Raw genomic sequence first — 14159 nt, forward strand, 5'->3', positions numbered from 1 at the left:
TGGGAGAAGTCAAGAGAGAGGGGTAAAGAAATACCTTGCCAAGTCCAGAATGTGGCGATAGAATTTGGAATGAAGAGAAACTAAATGGTTAGATTATTGGAAAACACATTTTTAATGAAAGCAGTAAATTAAAGACAAATATAACCTGTGAACTTCATTTATGTAAAAGAATCTTAAGTGAGGTTATCTAGTCAATGGCAGCAAAAAGTTCAGCCTGCAGCCTTTTAGCTGTTTTGACTGGTGAGGAACTTTTGGCAGACTTCTACCCTGAGTCTCAAGGGTCCAACTCAGAATAAACATATTTTCTGAGTAAAATTGGTAAACTTTTATCATATGTTTATTTCTTAGTGGATGAGAGTTACTAAGACAGCTGTAGTATAGTGGTTAAGAGCCTGGTCTTTGAAGTCAGACTACCTGGATTCAAATCTTGGCTTTCTAAGGAGTTGTATAGTTTTGAACAATATTTCTATTCATCTTAATCTGTATAATATGATTAATGATAGTGGTTGACTCATGTGGTTGTTGTGGTGGGGATTACATGGGATAATAATACACACAAAGGGTTTCACAAAAGTCCCAGAACCATCCTGAATAAACAGATAGGAACTACTGGGATAGGCTGAACTCTCCCAATACCTCAGTAACCCAGAGCTTTACAGTAGACTTGACTAAAATCCTGCTGTCTTCCAAAAGTGAGCATTTATCCCTGAAGTGGAATCGGAAATATATGTGGACTTACGTAGAAAGGAAAAACAAACATTTAATTTTATGTTCTTTTGTCGAGAATGGGAAGTTGATTTGAATCCTTATTTGGGTGGTACTATATAAATTCTAGAGCAGGGATCTCAAATGCTGGTCTGTAGACTAGTGCTAGTCTATGGCAGTCTTTAGCTAACTCAGAATAATGAAGGCACTTTGGTGGGTTCTTCATAAAACTAAGTTACTCTTCTTTTGTACATATTTTTAAAAACTTTTCTTTTTTTATTATAGCTTTTGGCAGTTTTTCGGTTCAAAGTGTTAATACTTGCCTACGCTGTATGCAGACTGCGCCATTGGTGGGCAATAGCAGTGAGTATACCTGGATGAATGGTTCGCCTCCTCCAGTGCTGGTGGCTAGGGCCTGCTCACAGCAGGGCTGAGCTGGGAGAAGAGGCAGTTTTTATCTGGGTTGAATTCTACTAGCTTTTCCTGAGTCCCCTTTCCTCTACCTTTCAACAGTTTAGCTTCTTTCCAATGGTAATGACTAACTAGCTTTGTCTATATGGATATTGAACCAATTCAGAAATCCAGAGGCCTAATAGGATTACTGGCCAAGCACCAACCCACCCTCTATCTCATTGTATAATGAGGCATAAGATTAGTATCTCTGTCACAAAGATATTTTGAAAATTTCCTGTTGATTGAAACTGCTTAGTGATTGTTCATGACTTGCTCTCTGCTCATTTTGATAACTGCCTTCCTCCCTGTTTTATTCCCCTTCCTCCTGTCTTAAAGGGAAATGCTCTCATGTTCCTTTTTATTATTGCCTTAGGCTTCTTAAAGGCAGTGGCCTTTTTACTCATTTCTGTTTCCTTGCATCCAGCATAGAGCACATACTATTCACCCTTAATAAATATTGATTGATTGAAAGAAGAATTATAAGCAATTTTTCTATTTCCACAGATACCTGAACACTCACCTTTTTGAGAGCTCTAATAAGGCAGGTATATGAGGGAGGGGAATGCTGCTTAGGAATAGCCTGCAGTCCTGCTTTGGAGTGTGAGACCTTGGTCTGTGTGGGCCGGCGCAGGCTTGTCCAGCACTCCTAAGACAGAACCCACCAGGGGGCACCTCTGCCTGGGCCATCTCTCCTGAGCATCCACAGAATCGTCAGACCGTCCGTTGAGCCCTAAGCTTGTATTTCATTGATATCTGCTAACAATTTTAACCAGACTTGACTCCGGTCTTGAATATGAAATAGCTATTTGGCAATACCAAATAGCTGATGATTGTCCCTTCCCAATTTCCTACAATAGTCCCTATTTGAGTCTCTGTAACATGCACTAGTATTTGTCAAAACAACTGTCTCAGTGTTTTGTTTGTTTTCAGAAAAATGGTTGACATTCTGTGAGAGTTTTAAGAAAGCATCTTCAGTCTCTAATTGTAAATTATCAAGAGAACAGGTCAGATTTAGCATATCCATTTTATCGTTTCTGTTTTTTATTTTGAAAAACAGTTGTAGAGAAGGGTCCAGGCAGCTGGAAGAAGTCAGCTGGTACCTAAACAGTACTTAGTTCAGCCTGTAAAGTAAATTAGTATCAGAATGTAAAATGCTTCCTCTCCAAGTAACTCACTTTAGCTGGTGTGTGTGTGTGTGTGTGTGTGTGTGTGTGTTGTGGGGGGTGGTGTTTTGCTAACAAATACCTACTTTGCAACTTTGCTAATACTAAGCATGACACCTGATGTCCCCTGACCTCCATTCTGTCAATCAAGGTGACTATTTGCTATTCGCTTTGGTCAGGTTTCATATTGTTACAAATCTTAGTTGGAGGACAGAGAGACTAGGGCCAGGTCCTATGGGATAATCACAACCCCAATCCCAGGAGCCCAGCCTCTGCATTTCACTCTCCTTTCTTCTGTGGTGATAGTATCTTTGGATAAAATTTAGTTTCCCAACACGCCAGCTTGCTAAATGATGGAGAAAGGAGGCCATAAGAGCCAGTCAGGGATTGTGTGTCACATAGAAGTTCACTTTGCCGCAGTCTGGGTTCAGGACATAGAGATAGAGTGATGTGGGAAGGAGCCAGCCTGGGCGTAGCTTTTCAGACGTTATGTACTTCTGGCTCAGGTGGGTCTCTTGTGTGAGGAAGGTGCCTCTACAAAGTCCAATGTCTATTTTGAATGGTGCTGACTTTTGTGTCTTTCAGTTGACGACAGCAGTGACCAGTGCCTTTTTACTAGCAAAAGTGATCCTCTCAAAGGTATGGCCTACCACTTTTTCTGAACAATACTATCTTATTCTTCTATACTAAAAAAAGGGTAATATGCTAATTAAACTGGGAGACCTTCTGGAAAAAGCCAGGGCTGAGGCAAAAGCGGTTAGGGGTGATCAGGCCAGCAGGGGAGGGCAGTTGGGAGTGAGCAGGTCAGCTGGGGGGCAGTTGGGGGTGAGCAGGCCAGCAGGGGGGGGGGCAGTGGGGGGCGATCAGGCTGGCAGGAGGGGCAGTTGGGGGTGATCAGGCTGGAAGGGGGGGGGGCAGTTGGGGCGATCAGGCTGGCAGGCAGAGTGGTTAGGGGCGATCAGGCAGGCAGGCAGGTGAGTGGTTAGGAGCCAGCAGTCCTGGATTGCGAGAGGGATGTCCAACTGCCGGTTTAAAACAGCAGTCGGACATCCCCCGAGGGGTCCCAGATTGGAGAGGGTGCAGGCCGGGCTGAGGGACACCCCCCCCCCACCATGCACGAATATCGTGCATTCATCAGGCCACTAGTCTATAATAACCAAGCCTTATTTTCCACTGTGAGCTCATGGTAACTGGATTTCTGTCTGCTGCTCACATCTGTCCTTTCAGCTTTTCTCTCAAGGGGCTTTTGGTTATGTGCTTCCCATCATTTCATTCATCCTTGCCTGGATCGAGACGTGGTTTCTGGACTTCAAAGTGTTACCTCAAGAGGCAGAAGAAGAAAACAGTAAGTTCCTCTCAACATTGGCCTCCTGGGACCGGCTAGGTGCTGAGCTGGAAGGAAGAGCTGTGGGTGCCGTAATTTGAATGGAGCGGCAGGTGGCTGAAGTTAGCAGATCGTGGTGTCTATGTTGTTTAGTAGGTTTAGCTGATATCGCAAGGAGAGTTAGATGAAAGGGTAGTGACAGAATGTGGCTCCTCCCTCCAGCTGTTAGACCTGGCTTCCTGAGAAGACGTGAGAACACTGTTGACAAAGACATTCAAACAACAAAAATCGCCAACACCGCTTTCTCCTCAGACAGGTTGACCTTTTCTCCCTGTTAATACTCAGGACACGAGGCATTTTGTGCATCTACACAGAACTATTGTTTAAGGACAGAGAAATGTGAAACCATTTTAGGTGAACTGAGTCAGCCATTCTAAATGTCAGTGATTCTCCAGAGTTTCCCATGGCTGTCATCCAGCTGTGGCTTTGGATGTGCCTTAATTAGAACATTGAGCGCCTAGGGTACAGCTGTTGGTGGGTTAATGCTGAAGATGGAGTTCAGGAAGAGGAAGAGAGCGAGCCAGGGAAATGCTCAATTCCAGGCTTGCATCACGCTCCTCCGAGTAGCTGAGTGATAGCTAGCGTTGTGGAGTTGTGAGTCCTGCCAAAGCTGTCGTACTCTCCCTGTGCGGCTTTGAGTATCCCTGGATATTGACTAGGAAGGCCAAGTGATTCATGGAGCTTTCTGATTAATTATTGGGCTGGAATTCTTTTCGAAATCATGGCCTCAGTGGAAGCCCACGTATTCCACCCGCCCTCTTGGTGGTGACATGATCCAAGCTCAACAGAGACCCAGGCAGATTTAAGACATGCTCTTTCATGCCCCCTCAGTCACCTGGCTCTGTTTGCCCCGCATAATGGAAAAAAATGTCTGACTCATGTAAAGATAAACATGATTATAACCTAAAGGAACAGCAGAAGGAAAAGTGACCTTGGAAATGACTTTCTTTAGGAAAAACCTCATTTTCAGAGAAGACATCTACTAGAAAAGGATTATTCAAGAGCAGATTTTAAAACTCATTAATCAGACCAAGCCATATCTATCTTGCACCTTCTTTTCCTTAATGAAAACATATTGTGGACTTGGAACAAAGTTAATGGAAGTCATTTCTTAAATTATATATAAATTGAACTTGATTGAAAGCAGAACAACTATTAATGTGACTGAGGCCTGAATGCTTATGTGTTTAAACCAGATTCAAAATAAGTAACAAAGCAGAACACACAATTAATGGAAAACTTTACAATAGCATTTATTTTTACTGTCTGTGGCATATTTTACACTCTTACCTGGTATCTGCTATTTGACCTGCTGTTTCTCATTGTTAACTCACGTGCAGTCAGAAGAACTCATTATTGATCGCCTCTCTCATCATGTGTTAGTGTTCTTGAACTGTCCACATTGTGCTTCCTTTTCTTTGTTTTTGACTTTTTTTTTTTAATACTCTTCTTTTGTGAGGACCTTTTTACTGGATAATATTTCTTCACCATCTTAATTACTCTTTATATACTTATAAAAGTCTGTTCATTCATTATGTTTTACATCTGGCAATTCTCCAGATTTGCAGGCTATAGACCACTTGTACGAGCTGACCAGGTTTTCTGTTTTGCTTTGTGTTTTGGTTCTGATGTTGATTTCTGTAGGGAGAAAGCTGTTCTCAAGGGAAGATGCTGTAAATACCGAGTCAAAGAATCACATGAGTAACACGAGGCCACTTTTAAAACTAGTTGAAATCTGTCCTTACAGTACAGGTTCACAGTTTATTAATAAAATTTATATTTTGGTGGAAATATTTTCAAAGTATCTCTTTGGCTAAGACTTGTTTTTAAGTGTAATATTAACATCATTGTATTGTGGTTAGCCTTGCCAGAAGTTGCCAGAACAGTGGCACCATCCTACCCTCTGAGTCTCTTCTCTTTCAGGACTCCTGATAGTTCAGGATGCTTCCGAGAGGGCGGCCCTTATCCCTGGGGGTCTTTCCGATGGCCAGTTTTATTCTCCTCCTGAATCAGAAGCAGGTAAAAAAGTTTGGTTATCGTTTGTGTTTTCGTCCGTTATTCAGATGCTCAGCCAGCTGTCTCTCCCTCTGCTTCTCTCCCTCTACTTCTCAAAACACTTAGCAAACATTTAACATACCAGGTATTTCGGATATGAGAATAACTAAGACATGGTCTTGACATGTGATTGGTGGTCTCACATAGAGATGTAAAACTAAATGGAATGAAGAGCCAGAGACACTGTGGCTTATTTATAGCCTGCATCCTAGAAGACGCAGGGTACACTGTATTGTATGTTCACCACCCTAAGTCAAGTCTCCTTCTATCAGCATTTATCCCCCCTATAAATGGTGGGGGGATAAATGGTGATAGAAGGAGACTTCTATCCACCTCCACCTCCCTCCACTCCCCTCCACACCAGCAGTTACCACACTGTTGTATGTGTTCATGAGTTCTTTCTCTTCTTTGCTCAATCCCTCCGCTCCCCCATCAACCAGCCCCCCAGTCCTTTCCCGACAGCTGTCAGCCTGCTCTCTGTCTATGAGTCTGCCTCTGTTTTGCTTGTTAATTCATTTTGTTCATTAGATTCCACATCTGAGTGAAATCAGATGTGTACCACTTAATTCCACCTTGAGCTTTAATTCAGCATTTCTTGCTTCAGTTTCTGCAACAGCTTGTCTCCCTGCCTTAGTTGTCTTCTCACAAGCAGCCACCAGAGTGCAGTATTAAAAATAACAATCGCATTGTTCTAAGTGTTTCTCATAACCACTCTGATGTGAAGGTCTTTCTCCCTATTTTAGAGATAAGCATATTGAGGCACAGAGAGGTGAAGTTATTTGTCCCACATCATACAAAGAATAAGGGTTGGAGGTAGGATTTGAACCCTGGCTATAGTCCTGGAGTCCACACTCATAGCTGATAAATGTATATAGCCTTTTAACATGAACGAAAATTAAAAATTGATCACATTATTGCCCTGGCCAAAAGCCTTCGGTGAGATCAAAGATTAAGGAAGTCATGACTCCTTAGCCTGGAAGAATGCACTTCTGTGACCACCCTTACCCAGTTGTCTAGCCTCTCTGCTTGTTAACTTTCCTTGTTTTTCTGAAAATGCAGTGTACCCAAACCCTCTCAAGCCACCGTGCATCTTGCTTTTTTCTATCCTTAACACTATATCTCTGCAACCCTAGTCTCCACTAATGTGTTCAGAAGGCTTCTCCCTACCTCCCACCCATGCTGGCTCCTGGCAGTGTTGGCAGCATGTCCTTGTCGTTTGCTTGTTCTTTGGGACATGTCCCATAGCCCTGTCACCCTCTATTGTCTGCACTGTCTTCAGCAGGGATCTGCCCTGTTTCTAGCACTGAGATATAAACCTGAGTTAGAGCCTGCATTATTTTCTTCCCAGTGTTATACGTAGTAAATATAATAAACATACATACACGCACACACATGGTAAAACAGACTCCAGGCAGAAATAGCCATGTGAAGATCAAAGGCACAGCACTGGGACAGCATGTTAGGGGAACTTGAACTAACTTGATATTCTGTACTATTGGTGTTGGCTCTAAACGCAGTATAAATCAAAGGCATAGAGTCAGAGGATAAGATATATGAACTAGAAGAAAAGCTATTTCTCAGCCAGCTGAAACTATTAGAGTAAGGATTAAACTTTTTCATTACCTCATCATAAGGATTATTTCATTGAGATTTGTGGGTCATAGGACTCGTTCCTTTATAAAATAAGAATTTTGCAGTATAGTTCATGCTTTTGTATAGCTTTTATTTTTCTAAGACTATTAAAATTTCTCAACACTAATGTATTTTCTTAATTGGAAATTCAGAACAGTGGGATAATAACATGGGGAATACCTCTCAGGCACTCTTCCAACAAGCAATCCATTGGTTTCCTGCCTGTGACTTTTAATACCACCTAGTGGTAGTTGGAAATATTACCATTTCACTGGCTTATGATGCTAACCAAGAACAACAAATACTTTCACAGTGTTCCCCTGGGGAGCTGCTTTGTCTAAGACAAAATGCAGATTAGTAGTGGTCAGAGGAGTGTTCAGGATGGCTTAGTTTATTGTATTATATTGTATATTATATTATACTAGAGGCCCGATGCACGAAATTCATGGAAGGGGCTTGGCCCTCGCAGCCCCAGGTTCCTCCGGAAGGTTGTTCGGAAGTCCAGTCCAATTAGCATATTACACTTTTATTATTATTACAGATTATTTTAATTGTCTTAGTGTTCAATTTAAGAAAGAATTAAAATTGAAAACTGTTATTGAAATTAACATGCCTAGAAGATTATACTGTAAAGTTTTTCATTAGGCCAATGGCTAAATATTAAACAGTGTGTTAGCAGCAGAAGTTATAAGCTTCTGTTGTCCTGATACAGCCCTGATTGGCCCCGAGAGGCAAGAGGGCATCTGGGGCCTGCCTTGCCTTTTCTTGTGTTTCTTCAGCACATAGTACAGTGCCTGGCACATACTAAACTTAAACTGTTGGAGGGAAAATTAAAATAAGGGGAAAAGTTGAAGGCACCAAAAATTGAAATGTCAGCATTTTCCTTGTAAAGGAATGATTTGAATTTTAGCATCACAGAGATTTGGAAAATTAGCATATTTTAGTAGATGTACTTCTAGAGGTTATAAAGGTGGTTTGCAGGTTTGCTTTTGATCTAGCCATTTCCTGCTTACCTGTGTATTAAATGGAAAGAATGAGGAAGCACAGTCCTCTCTCAGATGACGGGGTTGAAGTAGTTGCGTGTGGTTACACAGCTTAAATGAAGCAGTAATGTCCGGAAGCATTATAGCAGTTTAACAGGCTGGGAAGTGAAGGCTTTGTCTACTTATTTATCACAAACTCACCCTTAACTGTGTGACATTCATGACGTTAAGATGTGGGACATAACCTTGCCTTAAGATTCTTGGCCTTTTGTTCTCCTGGAGCAGGTGTATTTTGGCGATAACCCAGGCAGACACACTCATGAGAAAAGTGCGTTACCTGACAGGTGCAGCCGCAGCGGGGGGCAGGCTGCTTTTGTGTGTGCACAGGTTGTATCGCTGACTGCTACCTTCGTCTAATCTCTGCTCCTTTTTGTTTCTGGGGCCTGGTTATCAGAGTAATGCATGTTTTTTTTATAAAAATGTGGAAAGAACAAAAATAAAAGATGACCTGTTCTTCAAACTATTCAGCAACCTCAATGTTGACAGTTTAATTTGTTTCCGTCTAGTTTTGTGTTTGTAATTTCTGTAATTGTGGCCATAGAGCCTATATTATTTATATCCTGTTTCTAAACTTGTGTAGTTACTGTGGATTTATTCTAGAGGCTTTGGGAATCCAGAACTGTGTGTACGTCACCTGGTTGTTTTCTCCTGGTCTTTCTGACTTGCACATATGTATTTAGTGTTTTATTTTTATCAAACATGATCTTACAATATATATGATTTTTTCATTATAATTTGTTTTTACATTATAACATGCATTTTTCATATTATAAACTATATAAACGTAATTTTAAATGGAAGCAAGATATTTTATGGAAATGTAAGAATTTTTAACTGCTGCTCTCAGAATTAGACTTCCCCCCCCCCCACTTTTGAGAGGAAAAAAAATCTACGTGATATAAAACAAGTACTATTTCCTCAAGGATATAACCTAAGGATATAGTTCAAGAGTGGAACAATTGGGTCAAAGGCACAGCTAATGTGAGGCTCTCTGGACATTGACCCAGCAGGGTTAGAACAGTGGTCACTGGCAACAGCACACGCGGGGACCATCTGGCATCACCTGGGCATCAGGAAGCCCTCACTGCTCTCTCACTGGACAGTGCTTTTTAAAAATATGTAGATTAAATTATCTGTACCAAAGCTCAGCTATTTGCCCTTGAAAAACATATATAAGCTTGTCAGCACAGAGGTGGAGGAGGAAGAGCCTGGGTAATTAGATTTCTGGTCTGTATGAATATTTTTAACAGTATGTAAATGAAATCCATTTTGACAGATTAGTGCAAGTGATAGATCCTGTTTCAAAGTTCCTCCTACAAGAAATACGGTAAAACTTTATTTTATGTTACAGTTTTAACCTAAATCTCTGGAGGATTAAACATGTATCTCTCATTTAAAACTTTGTGTGTATATATTGTAATTTTAAAGGTATCGTTTGTTACTTTAATAGAACACAGTACTTTTTCTCGTTCCCCTTTCTTACCACATAGGATCTGAAGAAGCTGAAGAAAAGCAGGACAGTGAAAAGCCACTTTTAGAGCTATGAGTCCTAATTTGTTAAAGTAAGTCTTTGAAAATGAAACTGTAACAGCAAAGTGCTGAAATAGGGAGCATTTCTTCGAGCGGATTCAAAGTAAAATTCAAAGAATATGAGTGAATCTGTAGCCAGATTTCTCCAATTTACATGAATTTACCAGTCATATTGTAATTTGTGCAAAAGGTCTTAACATTTTTTGTATGGGTATAAATTTGTGAAGTATGAAAAATACCTCAGAGAACCCAGTTTCTAAATAAGGATGAATTGATTTTTGTTTACTTGGCCAGAATGTCTCCATGTCAGACATTGTTTAATTACAAACCCTAGCGTATGTAGGATGGGAGCGTAGCAGTCCTATGAGATGTGCTACTGCTACTGTCTCCATTTACACTTGAGGCAGCTGAGAGTTAGGGGTGGGGGGGTAACCTGTTCAAGGTCGCCCAAAGAGGGAGTGGCAGAGCCAGGACGCCAGCCGTGCAGTCTGGTTCCAGTGTGCGCTCTGACCCTGCACTGAATGTCTCTCGAGTTTGTGGAGCTTCTGAGATGGAAGATGTGATCCAGTCATTCAAAGCAGTAGTGCTTGATGTACCTCAGGTGGGGCACGTTGTTAAATCCCTTCAAATCATCAAAGAAGAACATTTAACCTCGGAAATACAAGAAGATAATAAATATAAATGGTAGTAGCAGTGACTAATTATTTAAACACAGAAGGGAAAAGAGAGTAGATCTTAAAAGTCCTTATCAGAAGGAAAAACCAATGTTGTAACTCTGTGTGGTGATGGATGTTAACTAGACTTACGGTGGCAACCATTTTGTCATATATACAAATATTGAATCATTATGTTTTATACCTGAAACTAGTATAAGGTTATGTGTCAGTTAGATCTCAATAAACTAATAGTAGCATTTTTAAAAGAAGGTAAGCGTAGTAGACAGACTTCAGCATAGTTGGGAAGCCAGCATAGAGGCGGACGGGCCGGCAGAGGCAGCCAGAGTCCTGGCGAGTGCGGGCCCTGCACCTGCATCAGCAGCGCCCCATACTCCTTCCCTTCTTTGCACAACGGTGCTGAGACAAAGCGGAAATGTGGGCATGTGAAGAGCTGATCCTTTTCTACAGCGCTTTAAATTAAGTTCTTGCATGACCACACCCATTGCTCTTTAGGTGTCTGTAACACAGCCATCTTCGGCACAGACTTTGTTATAAAAACATAAGGCAAAGGGTAGCATTCTTCAACACATCTCAGATATTTTTGTGTTCTCTCTTTTTCTAAGTTTGAAAAACCCTCATTGAGAATCACCAGAGACAAAAAGGACCAGAGATGGGGTCTCTGTCTGGAAGGTTGAAATGGTGACATCACTGATGACGTGATTGATTGGCTAATAAAGAATTTATTTATCGTAATACCTCACAGACACTGTATCATATTCACAGACGTTTAGTAACCTGCCTGTGGCTGGTAAGATAATAATGTCATGATCCATCCTGTATCCGTGAGATTGAGTCTGACCTGTTCATGAATAGTTGCAGAATGGTCTTATACTGTATTCCTAATCAAAGGACTTCTTAATATATTAGCATAACACTTCTTGGGTAAGCAAATATCTTTTTGTTTGGATTCACAGAGTGGACTTGTTTTGTTTCATGTCTCAGATTTCTTTTTTTAACACCCTACATTTTCTTTGTCTTTTTTAACTCATGCACATGTGCTCTTTGTACAATTTTAAAAGTAATAAAATCCAACATATCAAAATTATTAGTTTTATTTTTCTCATTTTGCATTTGGCCCAAAGTGTGGGAATTACAAAAGGGGGGCAAGGAGGAATTGTGAATACATATAAACGGTCACCAGGCGTTTGTATTATTTTTATCATGAATAGTATCTTTCTCTTAGCAGTGTGGTTCTAAAGGAGTCTGAACCCAACTATGAAATCATTGCTATCATCTTCCCTTTGTGTTTACCTAGTTTGAATTAAAGTAGACTAAATTATATTGAGCTTTTTTTTTTTTTACTTTCACTACAGAATACTTTATTACAACACACAGCTCCAGCACAAGCCCCCTATGTGCAATGTATAAGCACACACGACTACCCTAACTGGGGGCTCTTCCCCCGTGCCTTGCGGGCCTCTTCTATCAAATATTTCACATACTGGATCTCCTTGGCCAAGGAATTTGCCTTCTCTTTCAGAGCCTCGTTTTTCTTGTCTTGCTCTTCACACTCGTCAGGTAGGGCCTCCTGCTCTGCCCTCTTTTTCTGGTGGTACCTGGTGGCTGCTGTCTTGCTCTGCTCCATTTTTTTCAGCTTTTTATCTAGTTTCTTACCCTTTACTTTTGCTGCTACCATCTTGTGTCCAGGAGGGCTGTAGGGCTTGGGGTGGGCAGAGCCACAGAGGGTGCCTGGAGACGGCAGGAACATTCCTAGTTGGAGGGGTCCTGGAGGTAGGGAGAGAGCCCACATAGGACTCTGGGCTCAGAGATGCCACTGTCATTGCCTGAGGTGACCTCCTCTTTTATGCATTGAGGAATTATGGTAATAAAATCAGTTGAGTCGGACTTCCTATTTCCTTCAGAAATATCGACTTCACTGCCCAACTCTGAACTAAAGGAATGATCCGGAGTGGACAGGGCCCCTGGAGAAAGGGGAAGAGGTTGCAGGAAGGTGAAGGGGGCAACCTGGTCAGTTTAGGGTGAACTTTCTGAAAGATGGCTAATGGGGTTCATTGTCTAGGGGTGATGGGGATTCCTTATTAACCTCCTTGTCTAGGGGGTCACAGAGATCACATGTGTCATCCAATGTAGCCAAAGCTCAGAGGGCATGGTTTCCAGGTCATCTAAACACGTCATCGAAGTCAAACTCCTTGGGATCCAATGTCTCCACCATCCGATCTGCCCTGAGAAGGCATCTTCCTTACACTGTCTGAGGCCTTGACCAGCCCATCCACGCCAGCCATTCAGAGGAGCCCACTTTAGCCTGGTCGCTGGAGAACCCATGAGATTTGAAGTGCTTGGCCACCTCCAGATGGTCATCTCAGAGACCTTGGCTTTCTTCAGCCTCCAAACCCCACTGATTGAAGGGAGACAGCAAGTCCATCTGTGCTTGGTCTAAGAATGGGCCAAATGACAGGAATGCCACAGGGGAGGCTCTCGGGGAGGCTGGAGCCTGACCTGGAAGAGCTTCTTATGGAGGAGAAAGGGGTGAGGGAAAGCTCCAGGGGCTAGCTTTGGACTAAAACCTTAGGAACTCACTGGCGTTCCCACAGCGAGAATGCCCTGTCTCAGGAATGGACTCCTACACCAAGCCCTCAGATGACGCCTAAACCAGATGTCCTTGCCATAATTTAACCTGAGAAAGAGCTCTCACTCAGCATGCTGGACTCAACCCGTGGGGTACAGCCCCTCGTCATAGGGAGCCAAGGCTCCCAGAAGTCGGCTCTCGGAGCACAGACCAAGAAGAATGAGGGGTCTGATTTGAATGTGCCGTGAAGTGAGACTGAAAGCCTGAAGCGTTGTTCCCAACAATAGAGCCATCCTTCCCCCAGGACCGTGCAGATTGAGCGCGTGGGCCTGGGCACCCCGCTGTACCGTGCATGGCTGGGGTGGGGCCCACATTTGCTCTTTATGCTCACAGTGCTGACCAGCCCTCGGCTCCTTGACCCCAGTCACACTTTTATCTGATGGGCATGTCCTCTATTAGGCTTTGCTCGGGTTGACTGAAGTATTTGTCTTTCTTTAGGGGGGCTTACATGATTCTGCATTGGACCTTCAGGGACACAGTTGAACGTAGGGCCTTGCTATCACTGTGTTCTTACGAAGGAGAAAGCTCATCACCCGTGCCCATATCCATGGTCTGTCCGTGCTACGAGGTTCACAGACACAGGTGTCACCCTGTCTACACGGAGAAAATGAAACCCGAAAGGTACAGGCCTCAGTAGATCAAATACCATGGAAAAGCCCAAATATTTTGGTGAAATGTTAGGGATTATGCCAGTGCTGTTTGCTAACCCTCCAGAACAGCGTCGTGATGGCCTGAAGGGGCAACATCTGAACAGTCCTGGGCATGCGATTTCCAGCTCATGCAGGGTAAGCCTTATTAACCTCCTGGTCTAGGAGTCATGGGAGTAAGCCTTGTATATAAGAAGTGGGGACCCCCTCCCCACAGCCTGAGTGTATGTCTAATGACAACCAC

The 14159-nt window shown here is 42.5% G+C and overlaps 1 protein-coding gene and 1 pseudogene across 3 annotated transcripts in view; one reads left to right on the forward strand and one right to left on the reverse strand.

The window, feature by feature from the left end:
* STARD3NL (STARD3 N-terminal like) overlaps window positions 1-11717 on the forward strand; it is a 37047-nt gene extending 25330 nt beyond the window's left edge. For both annotated transcript variants that reach the window (XM_079786591.1, XM_079786592.1), the window contains 6 exons: window positions 991-1068; window positions 2907-2960; window positions 3549-3666; window positions 5629-5724; window positions 9926-9997; window positions 11245-11717. In XM_079786591.1, the coding sequence (XP_079642717.1) occupies window positions 991-1068; window positions 2907-2960; window positions 3549-3666; window positions 5629-5724; window positions 9926-9981 (402 nt within the window). In that variant the 3' untranslated portion in view covers window positions 9982-9997; window positions 11245-11717. The remainder of the gene's footprint in view (window positions 1-990; window positions 1069-2906; window positions 2961-3548; window positions 3667-5628; window positions 5725-9925; window positions 9998-11244) is intronic.
* On the reverse strand, window positions 11709-13064 carry LOC307107904 (cyclic AMP-dependent transcription factor ATF-4-like; annotated as a pseudogene). Its single transcript has one exon. The product of its transcript is annotated as a cyclic AMP-dependent transcription factor ATF-4-like (transcript).
* Window positions 13065-14159: the final 1095 nt, after the last annotated feature.

Source organism: Cnephaeus nilssonii (genome assembly GCF_951640355.1).
Source record: "Cnephaeus nilssonii genome assembly, chromosome: 12".
NCBI classification, from domain to species: Eukaryota; Metazoa; Chordata; class Mammalia; order Chiroptera; family Vespertilionidae; genus Cnephaeus; species Cnephaeus nilssonii.